Source organism: Cebidichthys violaceus, unplaced genomic scaffold (assembly GCF_023349555.1).
Source record: "Cebidichthys violaceus isolate CVI_PGR_0920_01 unplaced genomic scaffold, fCebVio1.0.p SCAF_11, whole genome shotgun sequence".
NCBI classification, from domain to species: Eukaryota; Metazoa; Chordata; class Actinopteri; order Perciformes; family Stichaeidae; genus Cebidichthys; species Cebidichthys violaceus.
Genome location: NW_027176274.1, coordinates 10371559 through 10389102, shown reverse-complemented (window position 1 = coordinate 10389102; position 17544 = coordinate 10371559). Strand labels below are relative to the sequence as shown.

Here is a 17544-nt window from a genome sequence, read left to right as displayed (position 1 = left end):
TGCTTCATGCATCACCCTCGCGATAAGAAATTTGCACACGATTTATGACGTTTCATAGGCAACCACTTGAAGACGGAGAGAGGTGGCCCCAGAGCCAGGACGCTCTGCTGTGGTGTGTGAAGAGGTTTGTGCCCCCAGAAGCAGCTCATAATTAGACACTTTCACTCAGTGGTAGTCACCGTGTCCATGTAGAACGAACCGTGGTATGTCCGGCGGTCAATTTCACAGCCTTTGTGGACGATTAACCGTGTGCGCTGTGGTACCAAACACACGAAAAGTAGCTTGATGAGTGTCCAAAGTAGTGGAAGTTTGGAGGGGACGCCATCTTTGGTCCCAGCTCTCCACGTCCCCAACACGGACTGTGTTTTCAGCAACATACCACGGCGGTGGTGAAGGCCCAGGAAGGTATTGTTGAATGTATTAAGACCTATATGTATTTTCTACTTGCTCCCCTTTAGTCATTTTGTGCAAAGCGAAAGGGAATTGTAATAAAACGACCGAGCAAATCGTGGTGGCGAAACCAGCTCGCTAGCTCCAAAGTCAATGGAGGCTGTTTGGCTATAGCTAGTAACTTAGCACTGAAGACACAGGACCGTCTCTGCGACCAGGCTAGTGCAGTAACCTATTGACAAATACGTGCATAATGGCGATAAACCTCTACGTGAGCAGTGAGGTTAACGGCTGCAATCAGCGCATCCTTTCATTAAACACGCTGCCGCTATAAGAGCAGACACTAGTTAACGCACAGATGGATGTAAAACGGATTAGTAACGTTAAATGCACGTAGAGAAATCCAGCATTTTTTGAGATAAGTTAGGTGTGCATCGCACTGTTAGCTCTCCTTTGTGTCTAACGTTAGACTGTGGTGTCTCTCTACCAACAGTGGCCACAAAATATGTAACGTTAACTCACATGTGTAAGTAACACTAACGTTTAATATCACCCTAACTGGATAGAAGGGTCTTGGATCGGTCGATGATCTATGACAATATGTAACCAACATTAAGTGTATGCTAACGCTACCTTATTGGAGGGTAGGTAGCCTTGTTTGACCTTTTAGTATTGCTAACTTAACTTGATAGAGTAAAGACCATTATGTTACACTAGCTGCCCCATGGGATACAGACAGTATGCTAACCCACACACACACACACACACACACACACACACACACACACACACACACACACACACACACACACACACACACACACACACACACACACACACACAATCAAATAAGCTTATTTGGTCTTTCTGGTGACCCACTGTAGTTGTCACTTATCACACCTACTTGTTCCTTCAGTAGTTTCCACTGGATATTGTAATGATTGAGGACTTTTACTTAGCTTTGGTCATTGAGGTGGCTTCTAATTTTCTCAGTATTAATGTTATATGCATTGATTTACATGAATTAATAAACTGCCTGCCTAAATTAGTGTGACACCTGGTAAATATTGAGAAGTGGTAGACTGTTGTTGTCTGTGCTGTTGCTTAAATTGTCAATGAGTTAACCTAGTAATCCAACCCAATGTATGCCAGAGATTTTTATGACTTTCTGAGTGTCTGCCCTTAAACAGGTGGTCAGTCTGCTCAGCAGCACAGAGTTAAAATGACATCCACAGCAAGAGTTGTAAGGGTTCAACCACATGTTCCTGCAGGGGCTGGAATATAGATAATAGTTATGCATGAGGCCTTGGTTTTTTGAGACAAAGGGAAATCCTTGTGGGAAAACCACACAGCTGATATGTAGTTGTGATGTGAAACTGGCATGAACAATCTGGGTGAAAAGTGAGATGTTTTTATGGAGCCATCTCACACCAGCTAGAGTGAGATTGTTCTGAAAACCAGCAGCTACAACCTCCTCCTAAAGATTATATTTTTCATAGGAACAATCGTATCATTTAACAGAACAGATTGAACACATAAAAGAAATTGCTTCTTACCAATATTGCAGCGCTATCTCCCCACATGGTATCTTATCTAGATATTGAGGAGACAAGTGAAAAATGTGCTATTCGTTTGAATAGTTGCAAATTAAGTGAGAAAAACTTGTCTTTGTATGTCTTGGTGATTACAGGGCTGAATATTTAGCACTGCTGTATACTCATTGCAATGTAGTCTTGCTCGTTCATCTAGTCATGAAAGACTGATGTCTGCACCGGAGGACTTCTTCAGCAAAATAGACTGCAAATTTGATTAGAAGCCACAGACACAACATGGGAAATGTGACGAGCATACTTTGTCTCTGAGATGCTTTAGGAAGAGGAAATGGACTCTTTGCCTGATTGTATCTAAGATTTGTCCCATTCACATTTTTTAAAATCATGCACACGCAAGCATGGGAGGGTTTGTGACTGTTAAAAGTTATCTTTAGGTGTTATCAGGGCAAAGTGTGTTGGCAGAAGCTAGTATACATTTTCAAACTCTTTAGACAATTATATGCATCTGATAATTGTATTTCAACTGCTGGATTTGGCCTACATATTCTTTGCTTTTGTGCTGCTAGACTTGCCACTTCATTGCATTTCAGCGCACTACTTCCTGTGATGTACAGAGTATCATAGTAGTCATAATCGTGTCAATAAATCTGGTTTTAGAACATGAATCACAAGCTCATCACATGTTTTTATTTTGGCAACAATTTTCATCCCATGTAACACAGTTTAAGTTAGCACTGACTACAGACCAGGGACCAGCGGGTTAGTTATGCACCTACGTGATCATCTGCTGATCTGGAAAATGGCTGCAAGTCGGTATTATTTAGTGAGTCAACTGTGTATCTTACTGTTACGACACACTTCTCAGTGACTTCATGTTGCACACTGAAACGGGCCTTTGTGCTGGCTGCTGCATTATAATGTATAACTTAACAGCAGACATCCGTGCATTCTCTGACACTTATCTTATGGTCACATGGGCAGCAGGCTAAGCCGGGTATTCCAGACTTCCTTCTCTCAAGCAACCTTCCCCACCTTCCTTGAAACCTTCTTCATCCTTTAACCCAGATGAGATGTGTATATATACTCTCACCAGCATGTTTTGGGGCTTCCCCGGGACTCATTGTCAGTTTTAGCAGACAGTATTTTGGTTTTAGAGGATAAAATCAATGGCTTTTCTGTTTATCTATTCTTGTTGAGGCTTGTTTTGTTTCATGCACTGTCGGGACACTGCAACTTGTATATGTGTGTGCAGTTTTTATCGTTTGCATATGTCAACAAAGTAGTTGATTGTATACACAAGTAGTATTGATTTTCCACAACGTCTCCTTATTGCGTAGTACATTTGTTAAGTCTGTGGTTTTATAATAAATAGAATCTTCTCTGGATGATGTCATGTCAGTATGGTGCATTTAGTCATATAGTGAAGACTTTACATATTCTGCTGTCATAGTTGATTGTCGTGTGGCTTTAAATGGATGTTAAGAGTTAGTATGTTTTTCTATATTTGGTGCACATTCATTATTTAACTAATCTGTGTTTGCTCTATTCCCAGCTGCTGTGATTTTGTAGTTGTTTAGATGCATTATCCAATGTGTTTGGTTCTCCTCCATTTAAATTGATGCTGTCGTAGATTCAAAATGGTTGTCTCATTAAAGCACAGGTTTAGTGGGCAGACCCCTCTGAGTCAGCAACAACACTGAAGCTCAAGTAACAGTCCCACAGGAGCACAGTGTTCATCAGAGCCTAGCATCCGACACATTGCTCCTGGACTCTCAGGATAATGGCAGAGATGCCTGTTACTTCTTCTCTGCATTTTGAGTTATCATAAACTATTTAAGTGTCTATTCTTTGTAGTATTAAGCTGAAACCGGTCTTTGTTATATCTCTATGGAACAGCCATGAAGTTGGTCTGGCTTATATTCTGGTCTAGACTAGAATATAATCACCTGTGAGGGTTTGAGGCTGTATATGTGACTAAACAAGTCACCTGTATATTTTTTACTCTGCTCCCAATGCCTTTGCGACTGTGTCATCTGCTCTTGATTTGGTGCATTTGGAGGCTTCAATTAAGCCGATCCTGGAATAACTGAGACATGCTGTGAATTGTTGCTAATCCTGCCAGGCACCATGGAGGAGCTGCACAGCCTGGACCCCCGGAGACAGGAGCTGCTGGAGGCCCGCTTTATGGGCGGGGTTGGCGGCAGCACAGGAGGCAGCACTGGCAGCACAAGTGCAGGAACCAAAGTGAGTCTGCATTTGTACATCATAACTGATCAAAATACAATTTTTAAGTGTCCACGTCTCATCTCAATTCTTTTCTTTTCCAGGGATTGACCAATAATGAATGTTCAAATCAAAGTTTTGGAAGCCTTGGATCCTCAAGCGACAAGGAGTCAGAGGTACACTAAACTATTGAAGATCATTATTATAAAGAAGTTAATTGATTATTTAAGTAAATGTTATTCGTGAGACTAGAGGCCCTGTTCAGACCAGCCATTAACACGAGTCTCTGGTGATCCGGTCACAGGTCGACAGCTCTCAGGTACAGGTGTGAATGCACCCAATAAATTGAATAAAAAAACGGCTGATAAATGCATTTTACAGGACAGGTGACAGACATTAATGTCATTAATAATTTAAACGTATACATCAGGAGGTCAGTAGCAGTAGGTTAGTTTGTAGAAATGAGTCAATGAGTCCATTTGAAAAGAAGCACTAATGTAGTCGAAGGTCTTCTACTATCTTGTAAACAATCTTCAGGTTTTTTGCCGCTCTTTTTGGTGATGTTTCTCAAAAAATCTGGTCTTTCTCATCTTGATAGGGGTCAGATGTGAAAAGAGGCAGTTCTCCTGCTTATTCGGTACGTATATTATGACATTTTAAACTAAAGTTATTCTGATGAGGGTTGTTTGTATTTTTTAACCACTGTGCTCAACATAAAGACCGGACAAAACTGACATGAAACTGCAATGAGAGCAGTGACACAAAGCAAAGTGCAACCCGTTATTGTTATAGCTGAAATCTGTCACGGTAATTTTCAATAAATGCTTAATGCAGACTCAGTTCATTGCTAACTTGATACGATTTAAACAAGCGAGTGTAAAGGTCAAAATAGCCTTTTTTTTATACTATTTAAAAAATATAAAACATGAGGAATGCAATTTGTCTTTCAGACCCCGGAGAAGAAACAGTCAGAAACGGTCAGAGGCAGAAAAAGGAAACCTGAGATCCAATCAGAGAGCAGCCAAGGTCAGTGTCTTTGTGTTAAACTGCTTACATTAAAACGTATGTATCTTATATATTCAACATTCTCTTTTCCTTTCATAGGGAAATCAATTGTGCGAGGACCCAAAATAAGTGATTATTTTGATGTAAGTTTCCAGTTTTAATACATTTTAATGAAGTGGTGAGCAAGTAATATGTGCAAACTCAATTTCCTGTCTCTAAAATGACAGTACTGTGCTTTTAAAAAGAGCCACAGTGGGTCTGCTGTTATCAAATGTTTGGCTGTGATGTGACCTTTTTGATCTCTTAACCTTTTTTAGTTCCAGGGAGGAAACGGGTCCAGTCCTGTGCGAGGTCTCCCACCAGTGATCCGATCGCCCCAGAACTCACATTCCCACTCCGCTCAGGGTATCGCTGTACGTAACGCCTAAACTTGCACTCAAAATCTCTTTGCTGCTCCTTTTTGGCGTTGCCCTGTCTTAAAAGAAGGACTCGCTCTTCTGTTGCAGGTTATACAAAATTGCTCATCTCCTACTAGTCTGTCTTTTGGGGACCACATGACACATCCAAAGCAACTAGCAGTCAAATTTGTTCAGGTGAGAATAGTCGGGACACCGCCAGCTCTTTGTAATCGCTCTTCAATGTTTCTTTTCTGGGCAGCTTTTTAAATGACTTCTCTCATCGTGTTCCACTCTAGACTGACCTCACGGTGTTGAAGTTGGCTGCCCTCGAAAGCACTAAGAATCTGGACCTGGAGAAGAAAGAGGGGAGGATAGATGATTTGCTGCGGGTAAGGAGGAAGTCTTACTCTGTTACTACTGGGCTGTGATGTTCCTTAAATGCAAAACAAATTGGACCGTGTTTGCCAAAGTAATGTTTGGTAATAGAACAGACCGTAATGCTTTTTAATTCTCATAAACGGCATGTTTATTTAATATTTTAAATAAAACATTTTTTTCTTGCATCATAGGCAAACTGCGATCTCAGGAGACAGATAGACGAACAACAAAAATTACTTGAAAAGTACAAGGAACGCTTGAATAAATGCATCACTATGAGCAAGAAGTTGCTCATAGAAAAGGTAAATGTCTTGTTTTTCTTAACCCTTTTATGAACACTCAACATACCTTATATATATATATATATATATATATATATATATATATATATATATATATATATATATATATATATATACCGTGTTATTGTTCTTCAGAGCACCCAGGAGAAGCAGGCCTGTCGGGAGAAAAGCATGCAAGATAGACTTCGTTTAGGCCATTTCACTACAGTGAGACATGGAGCGTCATTCACAGAACAGTGGACTGACGGCTATGCCTTCCAAAACCTTGTGAAGTAAGAAGCTTTTCTAGTGACACAGTCTGTCTTATTGATCATGTTATTATCTATCTGCTGTTAGACTTATTTTCTTGTTGGTCATTTTTTTCAAAAATGTATTTATCCTTGGAGAAACCAGCTCTTTTTCATAATATACTCTAATAAAAAGCACTGCTTTCCATCTGCAGACAGCAAGAGTGTACAAACCAACAGAGAGAGGACATCGAGAGGCAGAGAAAACTTTTAGCCAAGAGGAAACCTCCGTCCTCTAGCAACTCCCAAGCACCAACCACAAACTCTGAGCCAAAGCAACGCAAAACCAAGGCGGTGAATGGAGCAGAAAGCGACCCCTTTCTAAAACCCAGCCTACCTCAGCTGTAAGTTCTCGATATCAGACCAGCCAATCCTCCGGCAAATGCAGTGTATAAAATTCAGTGTGATTTTTGGCTTGATTTTCTCTCTCTCTCTCGCTCTCTCTCTTGTTCTCTCTCTCTCATATATTCTGTAAAGGCTGACACTAGCAGAGTACCATGAACAGGAAGAGATCTTCAAACTGCGACTTGGACATCTTAAGAAGGTTTGCCCAATGCCGAAACTGCAACGACATTAAAAACACATTAAAACATTTATTTTTTTATTTTTTTTCCTGTTCCTGTGCTGTACAGTCACATGAACAGATGCATTTACTAATTTCATAAGATTTACAATTTATTCAGGACCAGGAACATAATTAGGATAAAGGGCACTTTTATACACTTTACAAGTTAAAACCTAATTGGATGTAAAAAAATCTGTCTTCAATGTGAAGATAATTGAACATATTCAGCCTGATTGTACCTGAACCACCGTTCCTTTTGTGTGAATCTCTCTAAGGACGGAGCGAGCCTGTAGTTTGTCAATCTATTCGTTGTTTTTCACGATGAATACGCGTCACAGGCAGCTCCTGACAGACTCCGTATTAAGTCAGCCGTTAAATATTTAATACAGAACTAGTCGGCTGTGTACAAGAGGGGTTTTGATGAGCTCCTCTCCTTGTTGTCAGAGTTTTGAAGTTCCTTCTGTGAGTTTGTGTGTTTGTGTGCTTGAATCATTTATAGGAAGAAGCTGAGATCCAGGCGGAGCTGGAGCGTCTGGAGAGAGTGCGCAACCTTCACATTCGGGAGCTGAAGAGAATAAATAATGAAGACAGTTCACAGTGAGTCTGACTCAATTTCTCTCACATTTGCTGCATTGACATTGGAACATGATGTTCACACAAGGCCAGTGTCCTCATCCATAGTGGGGATATTGAGCAACTGCCCAGTGGATGAAGCTTTCTTGTCCTTTTTTCCTCATAAGTCATATATTGGCACAGCAAAGCTTTGTCATTGACACATGCATCTTTAATTTTGATTGTTTTCTGTGTTTTTTGTTTTTCCATCCATAGATTTAAAGATCATCCAACGTTGAATGAACGATATCTGCTCCTCCACCTTCTAGGAAGAGGGGGCTTTAGTGAAGTTTACAAGGTAAGTCATTAAATGTTTATATCACAAGTGTCAAAACAAATAATACTCTTAGCAGGTGTTTCTTTTCAAGTATACGCCAACTTTTGTCTGCATGTGTTGTGCAGGCTTTTGACTTGATTGAGCAACGATATGCTGCTGTGAAAATCCATCAACTTAACAAGAACTGGAGAGAGGAGAAGAAGGAGAACTATCACAAGTATGTTGGCCCTTGTGGAAACCTGCAGTATACAATAATTAGTGTTTTGAATGTTGTGACATACTTAGACAAGCTGTTGGATGTCCTTTGCTTGCGGTGTATTGTTATTTCTTTCTATAAGCCCCAACACCAGGCTGTCAGTGCCGAATACAGCACCAACACTTCATGCTTTGGATGCTAATAGAAGCATAATTATCTTTCTCTCCACAGACATGCATGCCGAGAGTACAGAATACACAAGGAGCTGGACCACCCCAGGATCGTGAAGCTTTATGACTACTTCTCACTGGACACGGACACGTTAGTGCACTTGATCCATTGTTCTCAATGCATCTCCAGCATTTTTTTGTTGGTTTCTGTCTTCACAATTCTTTTTTTCCCTCCCCATTCATTAGGTTTTGCACTGTCATGGAGTACTGCGAAGGCAACGACTTGGATTTCTACTTGAAACAGCATAAGCTAATGTCTGAGAAGGAGGCGCGGTCTATAGTCATGCAGATTGTAAACGCATTAAGATACCTGAATGACATCAAACCCCCCATCATCCACTACGACCTCAAGCCAGGTAAACACAACTCATTACATCAAGAACATATGTTGGTCTACATCTAATCAGATTGTGCCATTTGAGCGACAGTTGAGTGGGTTAAAGCAGTCATCAAATGAATGGTATGCCATTTCTTCTTTTACTTTCAAGGCAATATCTTGTTGGTGGATGGCACAGCCTGCGGTGAAATCAAAATCACTGACTTTGGGCTGTCAAAAATCATGGATGATGACAACTATGGCGTGGATGGGATGGATCTGACATCACAGGGCGCAGGGACCTACTGGTGAGACTAAATGTCCCACATATACACACATCACATGCAGTATAAGAACATTTAATACTCTATTATAAGTAAAGGTTCTGCATTCAATTATTCACTTAAAGTTACTGTGAGCAACTTTTATGAAACAGTCTGAGTTTAATACTGATGCATAAGTCTGATAAACAAGACCATCAACGAAGAAGAAGCCCACCACCACTTTCGTCCACAGGGACCACCAAAATCAACACAAAATACGAGTTACTTATTCTACTACTAACAAGTATCAGAAGTAAAAGTACTGGTTTTGCAAATTGATCCTTTTCAAAGTGAAGCAGTACTTTAGTGGTGTTGTTGGTCATGATTGGGCCAAGTTTGACTGTTGGATGAACTGTGGGGTAGTTTAATCAACATATTTTTATATGTGAAATTTGTATATAAAAAATAACTAATAACATTTGTTCAAAAGATGTTATGGAGTACAAAGTACAATATATGTACAAAGTAAAGGATAAGTATCTCAATATTGTACTTAACAGTTCTTTCAGGGTAAATGTGCTCAGTAACTTTCCTCTAAACTCTTTTTCTTGTTCTGTCCAGGTACTTGCCTCCTGAATGTTTTGTGGTTGGCAAAGAACCTCCAAAGATCTCCAACAAGGTGGACGTGTGGTCTGTGGGTGTTATCTTTTTTCAATGTCTATATGGAAGGAAGGTAAGGAGGGCAATACAGATTCTACCCTTGAATGTTTTTGTAATCTCTTGCGTAATTATTAAGAACTGCTCGTCTTTTTTTTTTTCTCAGCCTTTTGGCCACAATCAGTCCCAACAGGACATCCTGCAGGAGAACACCATACTGAAAGCTACAGATGTTCAGTTCCCTGTCAAGCCCGTTTCCAGTAATGAAGCAAAGGTAGGTGAACTTGCATACAAAAAGGACACTGCCATTTTAAAATAAGTCAATGGAAAAAATATCTTAAAACGCGTGATTGACGTACACATTTTGGACACTGTTCCTCCTTCCTCCAGGCCTTCATAAGGCGGTGCCTGGCATACAGGAAGGAGGACCGCATCGACGTTCACCAGATGGGAAGCGACCTGTACCTGCTCCCTCACATGCGGAGGTCGAGCTCTTCTGGAAACCTGCAGATAAATGCTGCTGGCTCAGGACCCGCCTCCTCCAGCATCATCTCGTACTGACAGCATCGCACTGTGACGAAAAAGGCAAACTGGCTCGAAGTTGCTCCCACAGCCGCAGAGCTTCTCAGAGGCTCTGGCTTGTGGGAGAAGGAAACAGCCGGCAATAGGAGGAGCAGGACACCGGTGGGGAGATCTCACCCGGCCTCCTCGGACCTGCGCCAGGCCTCTACTTGTTTACCAGGGCTTGATCAGGGGAGGGACGGTGAGGGGACGTTTTTAAAAGGACATGGGTAAAGGGATCTTTTGAGGGTCCGATTAAAGCACTGATACTGACGACGTACCTTGAAGAAAATGTGACTGGACGCTCTGTTCAGATGTTGCAGATGGGGAAAAAGCCTTAAAGGGCCGAATGGACACTTTTGCAGCCCACCGTTTAGATTAAATATCGCGGTCCTGCTGGGGTGCAAATGATTCAGCTGCTAGAAGTTAATTTACTGGTGAGGAGGGGACAGTTGTCGTTATGTAGAACTACAAAGGTTTCATGAATGATTTGGCTAAATGTTTTGTTTATCCACAAATCTTAGGCTTTAATTTGAGTTACTTAGCCATGAGAATGTAATGTGTAGCATACAAGTGGCATCTAGGGACACGTAGGTTGGGACAGAGTACTTCCGTTTTAATGCACAAAGTAACCAAATGTAGAAATGTGACGATGTATAAAATCCTATGCAGGAATATTAATTAATAAATTGGAAGCTGTATATGCTGTACAGGTGAATTTCAAATTTTTAACTGTAAAAGCAACATGTACAGTTAAAATGTCCCCATGCAAACTAGTATTTAATTTTGCTGCTTAGTTGCTCTTACTTTTATAAGGGCTGTATGTTCCACTTTGGGTACAAATTGTACAGTTCTGCTAAGAGTGAATAATAAATGCCAGGAAATGTTTTTCCCTCCCAGTGAATGGTACTGTAGGATGAGTCTGGTCATTCCTAAATTAACATACGTACTCGGCTGGTAATCTCTCCATTGTCTGAGATCACACTGCCACTCTGTGGCTTTGTTTGGTACCGCATTGTTACAGGGTGTACCAAGGATGCTCAACAGGAACCATTTAAGAGAGGAGCGAACACAAAGCAGGGACCAGAGGCTGAGATAGAAAAAATAAATCGGTTTAATCAAGGTAACAATATCAATCTACAAATGATTCTTTTGTACGAAACCAAAATTGTTTTACGTTTAATGGATACAGAAGGAAAAAACTGCTTTTTCTAAAGTAAAATCCCCAGGAGAATAACTTGCCACCCCGCCTTCCCCTGAAGACTTTAAGCAGTTCACAGAACCAGTGAAAGGTCACTGAGGGCTTGTCATTCTTTTTGCATATCCTCTGATCCATCAACTACTGTAGTTCTGACTGTAAGAACCGGACTGCACCAACAAACTGTTCTTGTGGATTAGATGGGCTGCAAAAAATATGAGGGAACACATAAGCAGTTCAGGAAATAAAAATTCCCATTGTGACCCTTCAAGTGCTCTGTGGTAATTTGTCCACTAAAAAACGTACACACATTAATAGTAACCCGTTTCCCCACATATTATACATATTGTCTTTGAACCAAGTTCAAAAAGCCCACATAGTTGTATTACATGTATTACTATTAAGTAACAGAAGTTGTTCGGCGACAGTTAATACTTGATTTTTTGTTATTTTTTCCTTCTACTGCCATCAACAAACTGCTGCTGCTGGACACACATTCACGCTTCATGTGGAGAAGACCAGCACATGGTTCCAGTGTCCTCGAGAAACTTGAGCTTGTACAACTGGAACTGTGTAGGAACAATTTGTCAACTGAGTTGTGCAGCTCATGGACGGGCTAGATTGTGTTAAGACTTAAGAGCAAGCTGACGACCTCGATCGGTGCTCTCTGCTAAGATGAGTCTGCAGTCATTGTGATATTTATTGACTCAGAGGGGGCCACTGCTGTCGGGATGGAGATTCTGGTCAGTGAACTGTTCATTTGTATGGTGGAGGAGGGATATGTGGTACTGGTATGCAGTGTAACAGGAGATGCATGAGCAGTGATTGATGGAAGAACAAAGTCAGACGGAGGCAGAGTTACACCAGGGACAACAGCTGGCATGGAGAGAGGTGGAAGACCTGTGGAGCACAACACAAAGTCATTACTTAGTAAAAAAAAAAACATTTAAATGTGCAACATTGAAGTGTATTTTTTTTTTCTTGCATTTTAATTATTATTCTCGTCTGTTTGGATGTAGTGGCCACCTACCTGTAGGTTATTTCAAACATAAATCGCTATATTTCCAAAAAAAATGGCATTAAAAGTCATTTAAAAAGTCATAATATAGTATGTCAAAGAATGTCGTAAAAAGTCATATTACGTCATAAAGAATGTCATAGTAAAGTATGTAATACACAATGTCATAGTGTAATAGGTCATAAAAACGTATTAAAAAGTCACAATATAGTATGTTGAGGCTGTAGCGAGTGCAGGCGCCAACAAATTTAGAATACACCAGAATCCTTTACCAGTTATTCCGTTCTGTGTGTTCCGTGTGTTATCCGTGTTCTCTTTGTGTTCCGTGTGCTGTGTGTGTTTGTTCTGTCTGTGTCCTGTGTTCTATGTGTGTTCCGTGTGTGTGTTCTGTGTCCTGTGTGTGTTCCGTGTTCTGTTTATAACAATCCTTTCAGATTATTTACAACTAACCCAAGCACATCTCAAAGAACATAATACCTGCACGTTGTAATCCACCAACTCCAGGTGGCAATACGTGGCCCACGTCTGGATATGTGATATTTAGATTTGGTAAATGAGGAAAGGGTGGAAGACCTCCAGGTAATGGAATTAAACCTGTGCAATAAATACATATATATTAGACAATGCTAGGTCAGCAGGCAAAAGTCATGGGGAAGTGGCTGAACAGTGGGGCGGTAAGAACTCCTGAAACAATTTTTAATCTGCAATAGTCAACCTTACATCAATTCAAACAGGATATTTTGAGCAGTCAGATATTATAGTATACCTGTCTGTAGTTTGCTAACAAATGTGGTCGGGTTAGAGCTGACTGACACGCCGGAGAGAGACTGCTCTAATCCAGTCGAAGCAGAAGAAGGAGACACAGCAACAGGAACAGTTGGAATGACAGCGGAGAGGTGGACCTGGTAACCAAAAGGACGTTATCTCAGTCAATGTTGACAACATCTGGAAGCAATTATTTGTTTGTGTAAGATGCTGAGCTATACCTCTGTGAAGCCATCTTTAGGTGAAGTAGCTGGTTCACTGGGAGTCTGTGCAGGGAAACTGATATTCTTGCCCTCTAGAAATGGCAGTGTGGGTATCCTGTGCAGGTAGCCATAGCCAATCCCACACCCTAGACTGGAGAGACAGAAATACGATGAGGAGGAATGTCCAAACATGTCACAGTAGCCTTAAAGATGATGAGAAATGACCTTCATCCAGTCAGTGTCTGCTTCCCACAGAAATGCTATTGTCATTGAGTCCAGCTGTCATTAAACAGGGAAGTCTTTCTCTTTACATTTCATTTTAAGATTCCATTCAAAGGGGATCTAAAACTAAAATAAGTCATAATACAATAAGTGAAGTTTGTATAAATATATATTATATAAAATGCAGAAAATAAAACTAAGTAACTGTTTAGTTCCTTTGTTTGTTTTCAGGGTGTTTTTTTTTTTTTACCAAATGTTAATTTATAAATAACTGCTAAATGTAGAATACAACTATTCGCTTTTAAAACTCCAGAATCAACAACTGAAAATAATCTTTACAAAACAATTAAACCAAACTAAAGACCTATTATGGACTGAAGCAGAAAAAAATGTGCGTATTAACATAAAAACACAATCATTGTAATTCTAGTTGTGAGAATTGTCCTGACCAACACCTAAAGATTTCATCAGGTGAAATCGAGACACATTTATAGTTAATATCCTGCATTTTTGCCTTATCGGTTTGATGTCTATGAGATGTTAGTCATGAAGCAAAGGTTGAGGATTTGTAGCTGCAACATTGTTATACATAATCAAGTTGTTCAGTATTTGATAAATAACGCAGTACAAAGGACTGCTTTGTTAAAGGGTCTCGTAGGTACCACCATTTTCCTAAATGGAAGTAGACACTAAACCAAAATGCAACAGAAGTAAAAATCAGACATGCCTGCCGTCTCCACCCCAATCACAGTTTGGAGTGATGACCACCTCGCGGCAGTTATCCGTATCCGTGTTGTAAACGTACAGCTTCAGCTCCTTCCCCTCACTGGTTTCCACCACAGAGAACAGATCTTCACTCTGTTGAAAGGAGCAGAGATTCACGGCAGGTCAACCTGTTGCCAACATTAGGGTCAACGTTACTGCCGATCTGCAAAGCCAGTACCTCGTTCATGACGGTGTCGGCTCCTATGATGTAGTCAGCGTGGGCCCTCAAACCAGCCAGGGCTGCAGGGGAGTTTGGTTCCACTTCCTGGACTCATACAAAACATATACCGTATTTTTCGGACTATAAGGCGCACTTAAAAATCCTTAAATTTTCTCAAAAATTGACAGTGCGCCTTATAATCCAGCGCGCCTTATGTATGGTTACTTGTTGTGCTTATTGATCGATTTTATGTGGTACAATGCGCTCAAAAATCTGTCGAAATGTGTAAGTACGACTTTGGTAAGCAACGAAGCCGCTCCGCTCAATGGATATTCGGAGCATTACGGTACGCTGTGTCACTACCTGATCGGCCCCGTAACAGGAATGTAATGTCTAAACTAAAAGTCAAAATCGATCAATAAGCACAACAAGTAACTATCGGTCGCAACTGTCGTCCGACCTTTCACGAAAGCTGGAATCATCACTGAACAGCCAAGTACCGATAACAGCAACAAGACTGACTCGGAAAATGACGAGAGGGATTCGGGCATTCTTGATGCCGAAATCGCACAGCTGTTTCACTCAGACACTGAAGATGAAGAATTCGATGGATTTGTGGAAGAGGAATGAATCGATAAGTGAGTGTATTTTTCTGTACCGGTATTTGTTGTTACAACTGAGTTGAATAAAGTTTGATTTACCGGACTGTGTTGTTTTGCTTAATGCGCCTTATAATCCGGTGCGGTTTATGTGTGAACATAGACACGTTAATTCACAGTGCGCCTTATAATCCGGTGCGCCTTATAGTCCGAAAAATACGGTAGTATAAAAACATCAGGTGATAGATAGCAATACTTTCTAAAAAAAAAAAAAAAAAAAAAAGCTCATTCATGTTTATCTTTGAATGTTATTTTACACTTCTTTGCGATTACTTTTAATTAAAATGTTGCAGTTATGCATGTTGCACACTCACCAAAACATGCCAAACATTTTCATTTGCTCCTTCAAAGCTGCAGAAGCGAATGCTGACTCCCAGAAGCCCCTGGCCGCCCCACAAGTTGCTGGGTGTGACTGTTGTCTCCCTCACTGCCAGAGTCTTGCTACTGTACAACAGCATCTTGATGGGCCTCTCCACGTTCATCTTCAGCAACTCTTTGAGGGTGTCATTGTCCTTGTTCTATCCAGATCAAAACATGCAATCATCTGTCAGAACACTTGTTGAAGTTGGTCCAATAGCTGCAGTAAGTTTCATCATTGCAATTATAGTACACTTACCAGTCTAGTGTCACAAATGGAAATGATGAAATCAAAGAATGGCTCCAGTCCTGCACAGCGACCGGGGGAATTCTCTTGCACCTGTAAAGAAAGCATCATCGAGATAAGACAACAAAACTGTGTAAATTGTCATTCTGAGACCCTGCAGTAGAGAGTATTCACAGAAAGATGGGGCTTATGGTGTAACTGTATATTACTGCTTTTAAAATATTTAAACTGACAAAAACACGAGTATATGACAAACGCATTGAATAGGAAAATATACTCCCTTTAGAGTAATACATGCCTGATTTCAAAAAATCATAGAGGGATGGAAAATTTCAGGAAATTTACAAGTTTCTCAAAAATCAATTGGTTGAGGGGAGTGGTTCAGTGAACATTGTAAACCCAACTGTTAAATCATTTTTGAAGTTTACTTTGTCAAATATTGCATAAACATTTGATTAAAATAAATATATATATACTTGTTTTAGGTGCATGTGTAGACAGGTTAAATCATTGGTACATTTGTTATTATTGTAGAAAGCTTCATTCTGGTTCCATCATGATTTTTGGCCTATAGATGTTTGTATCATGTGGACAAAATGTTCAAAACAGAGAGAATCTTGTAGTTTTTAGGATCAAGCTAATCTGAAAACAAGAACATTCTGTGGATTTCTCAGTATGTTGACTGTTGGTCACAGTCACAACAAGCAACCAGTATCTGGAATATTTCAACTCTGGTTTTAGGGAGATGTTATGGCCATTTTTCGCTATTTAATATATACATTTTATTTTTAAATGAGTTATATCAAAACGGTAAAGGGGTGAGTTCGTCGCCTTTTAGTTCTAAAAATCACTAGTGTTTTCTTAATGAAGGCACACACCCTCCTTCGCTGGGTATTTACAACGTTAGTCGCCACACCGGTTATTCTGGCGACATGTAACGTTACAAAGAGGAGATCATCTGATGTTGTTTACTGCGCATGTCTGAATACTAACTTACCATGGCAAGACATATGAATTCAAGCAGTCTCAACAACCTGACAAATTAACCGTAGCTCATATAAAATGCTCAGTATATACACCTAAACAACACATTACAGACATTTGAAAAAAATAGTCCGTTATATTGACAGTTGGCGATGAGCTGTTAGCGAAACCCCTCAAAAGACTGCCACTGAATGAATATATAAATGTCAATATTTGGCTGTAGAACGAGCTACAACGCTAGCAGGCAGAGCCCTCATCCTCTGTCCCTCTCTGCCTTTAAAGTAAATAAGCTGCATTTCGCTCTTACTCTGAGGACGTGGTAGCCTTCAGTTCCTCCTCCCGGTATCTCGACGCTCTGAGACCCTCCCATGTTTCCCCTGGACTCGCGTGGATCAGGGTGGGCCAGCTGTGTTCGTTAACAGACGGCTCTCCACCGGACCACGTCCGTGGTAACAGCGCACTGTGCTGCGCTTCCTGGTTCCCAACACTTCCGCTTTGGTGCAACCAACCCTTAGCTGTGTGATGACATCATACATGTCTGCTGCAAAAGCTTGAAATCAAATTAATAATCATCCAGATGTAGCCTATAAATGAGCAAAAAGGGGTGGAAGACAGAGCTATTTTTAACTCTACTGCAAGGCTGGATAACCTACTGCCTCGAGGCCCCTCATCCTCAGGGGCCCAAAGGTTCACTGCATGTTTCCATACAACTGCATTTGCAAATTTGCAATGGAATTCCCATAAACACATATT

The 17544-nt window shown here is 40.6% G+C and overlaps 2 protein-coding genes across 2 annotated transcripts; one reads left to right on the top strand and one right to left on the bottom strand.

The window, feature by feature from the left end:
• Positions 1–103: 103 nt before the first annotated feature.
• tlk1a (tousled-like kinase 1a) lies at positions 104–11682 on the top strand. The gene is given in 24 exon segments (XM_068704355.1): positions 104–327; positions 329–367; positions 369–405; positions 4066–4187; positions 4271–4342; positions 4765–4803; positions 5117–5192; positions 5271–5314; positions 5489–5584; positions 5678–5764; positions 5866–5958; positions 6139–6249; positions 6385–6521; positions 6692–6880; positions 7014–7080; positions 7601–7698; positions 7930–8011; positions 8116–8207; positions 8418–8507; positions 8603–8772; positions 8905–9040; positions 9617–9728; positions 9819–9926; positions 10043–11682. Coding segments are annotated over 24 exon segments (2310 nt in total). The 5' UTR covers positions 104–285; the 3' UTR covers positions 10214–11682.
• On the bottom strand, positions 11310–17262 carry LOC137867900 (Golgi reassembly-stacking protein 2-like). The gene is made up of 9 exons (XM_068704367.1): positions 17099–17262; positions 15820–15900; positions 15518–15721; positions 14563–14649; positions 14347–14477; positions 13416–13548; positions 13196–13331; positions 12907–13023; positions 11310–12311 (listed from the first exon to the last, which is right to left on the bottom strand). The coding sequence occupies exons 1-9, from the start codon at positions 17159–17161 to the stop codon at positions 12082–12084; spliced, it is 1182 nt and encodes a 393-aa protein (XP_068560468.1). The 5' UTR covers positions 17162–17262; the 3' UTR covers positions 11310–12081.
• Between the last annotated feature and the right edge of the window lie 282 nt (positions 17263–17544).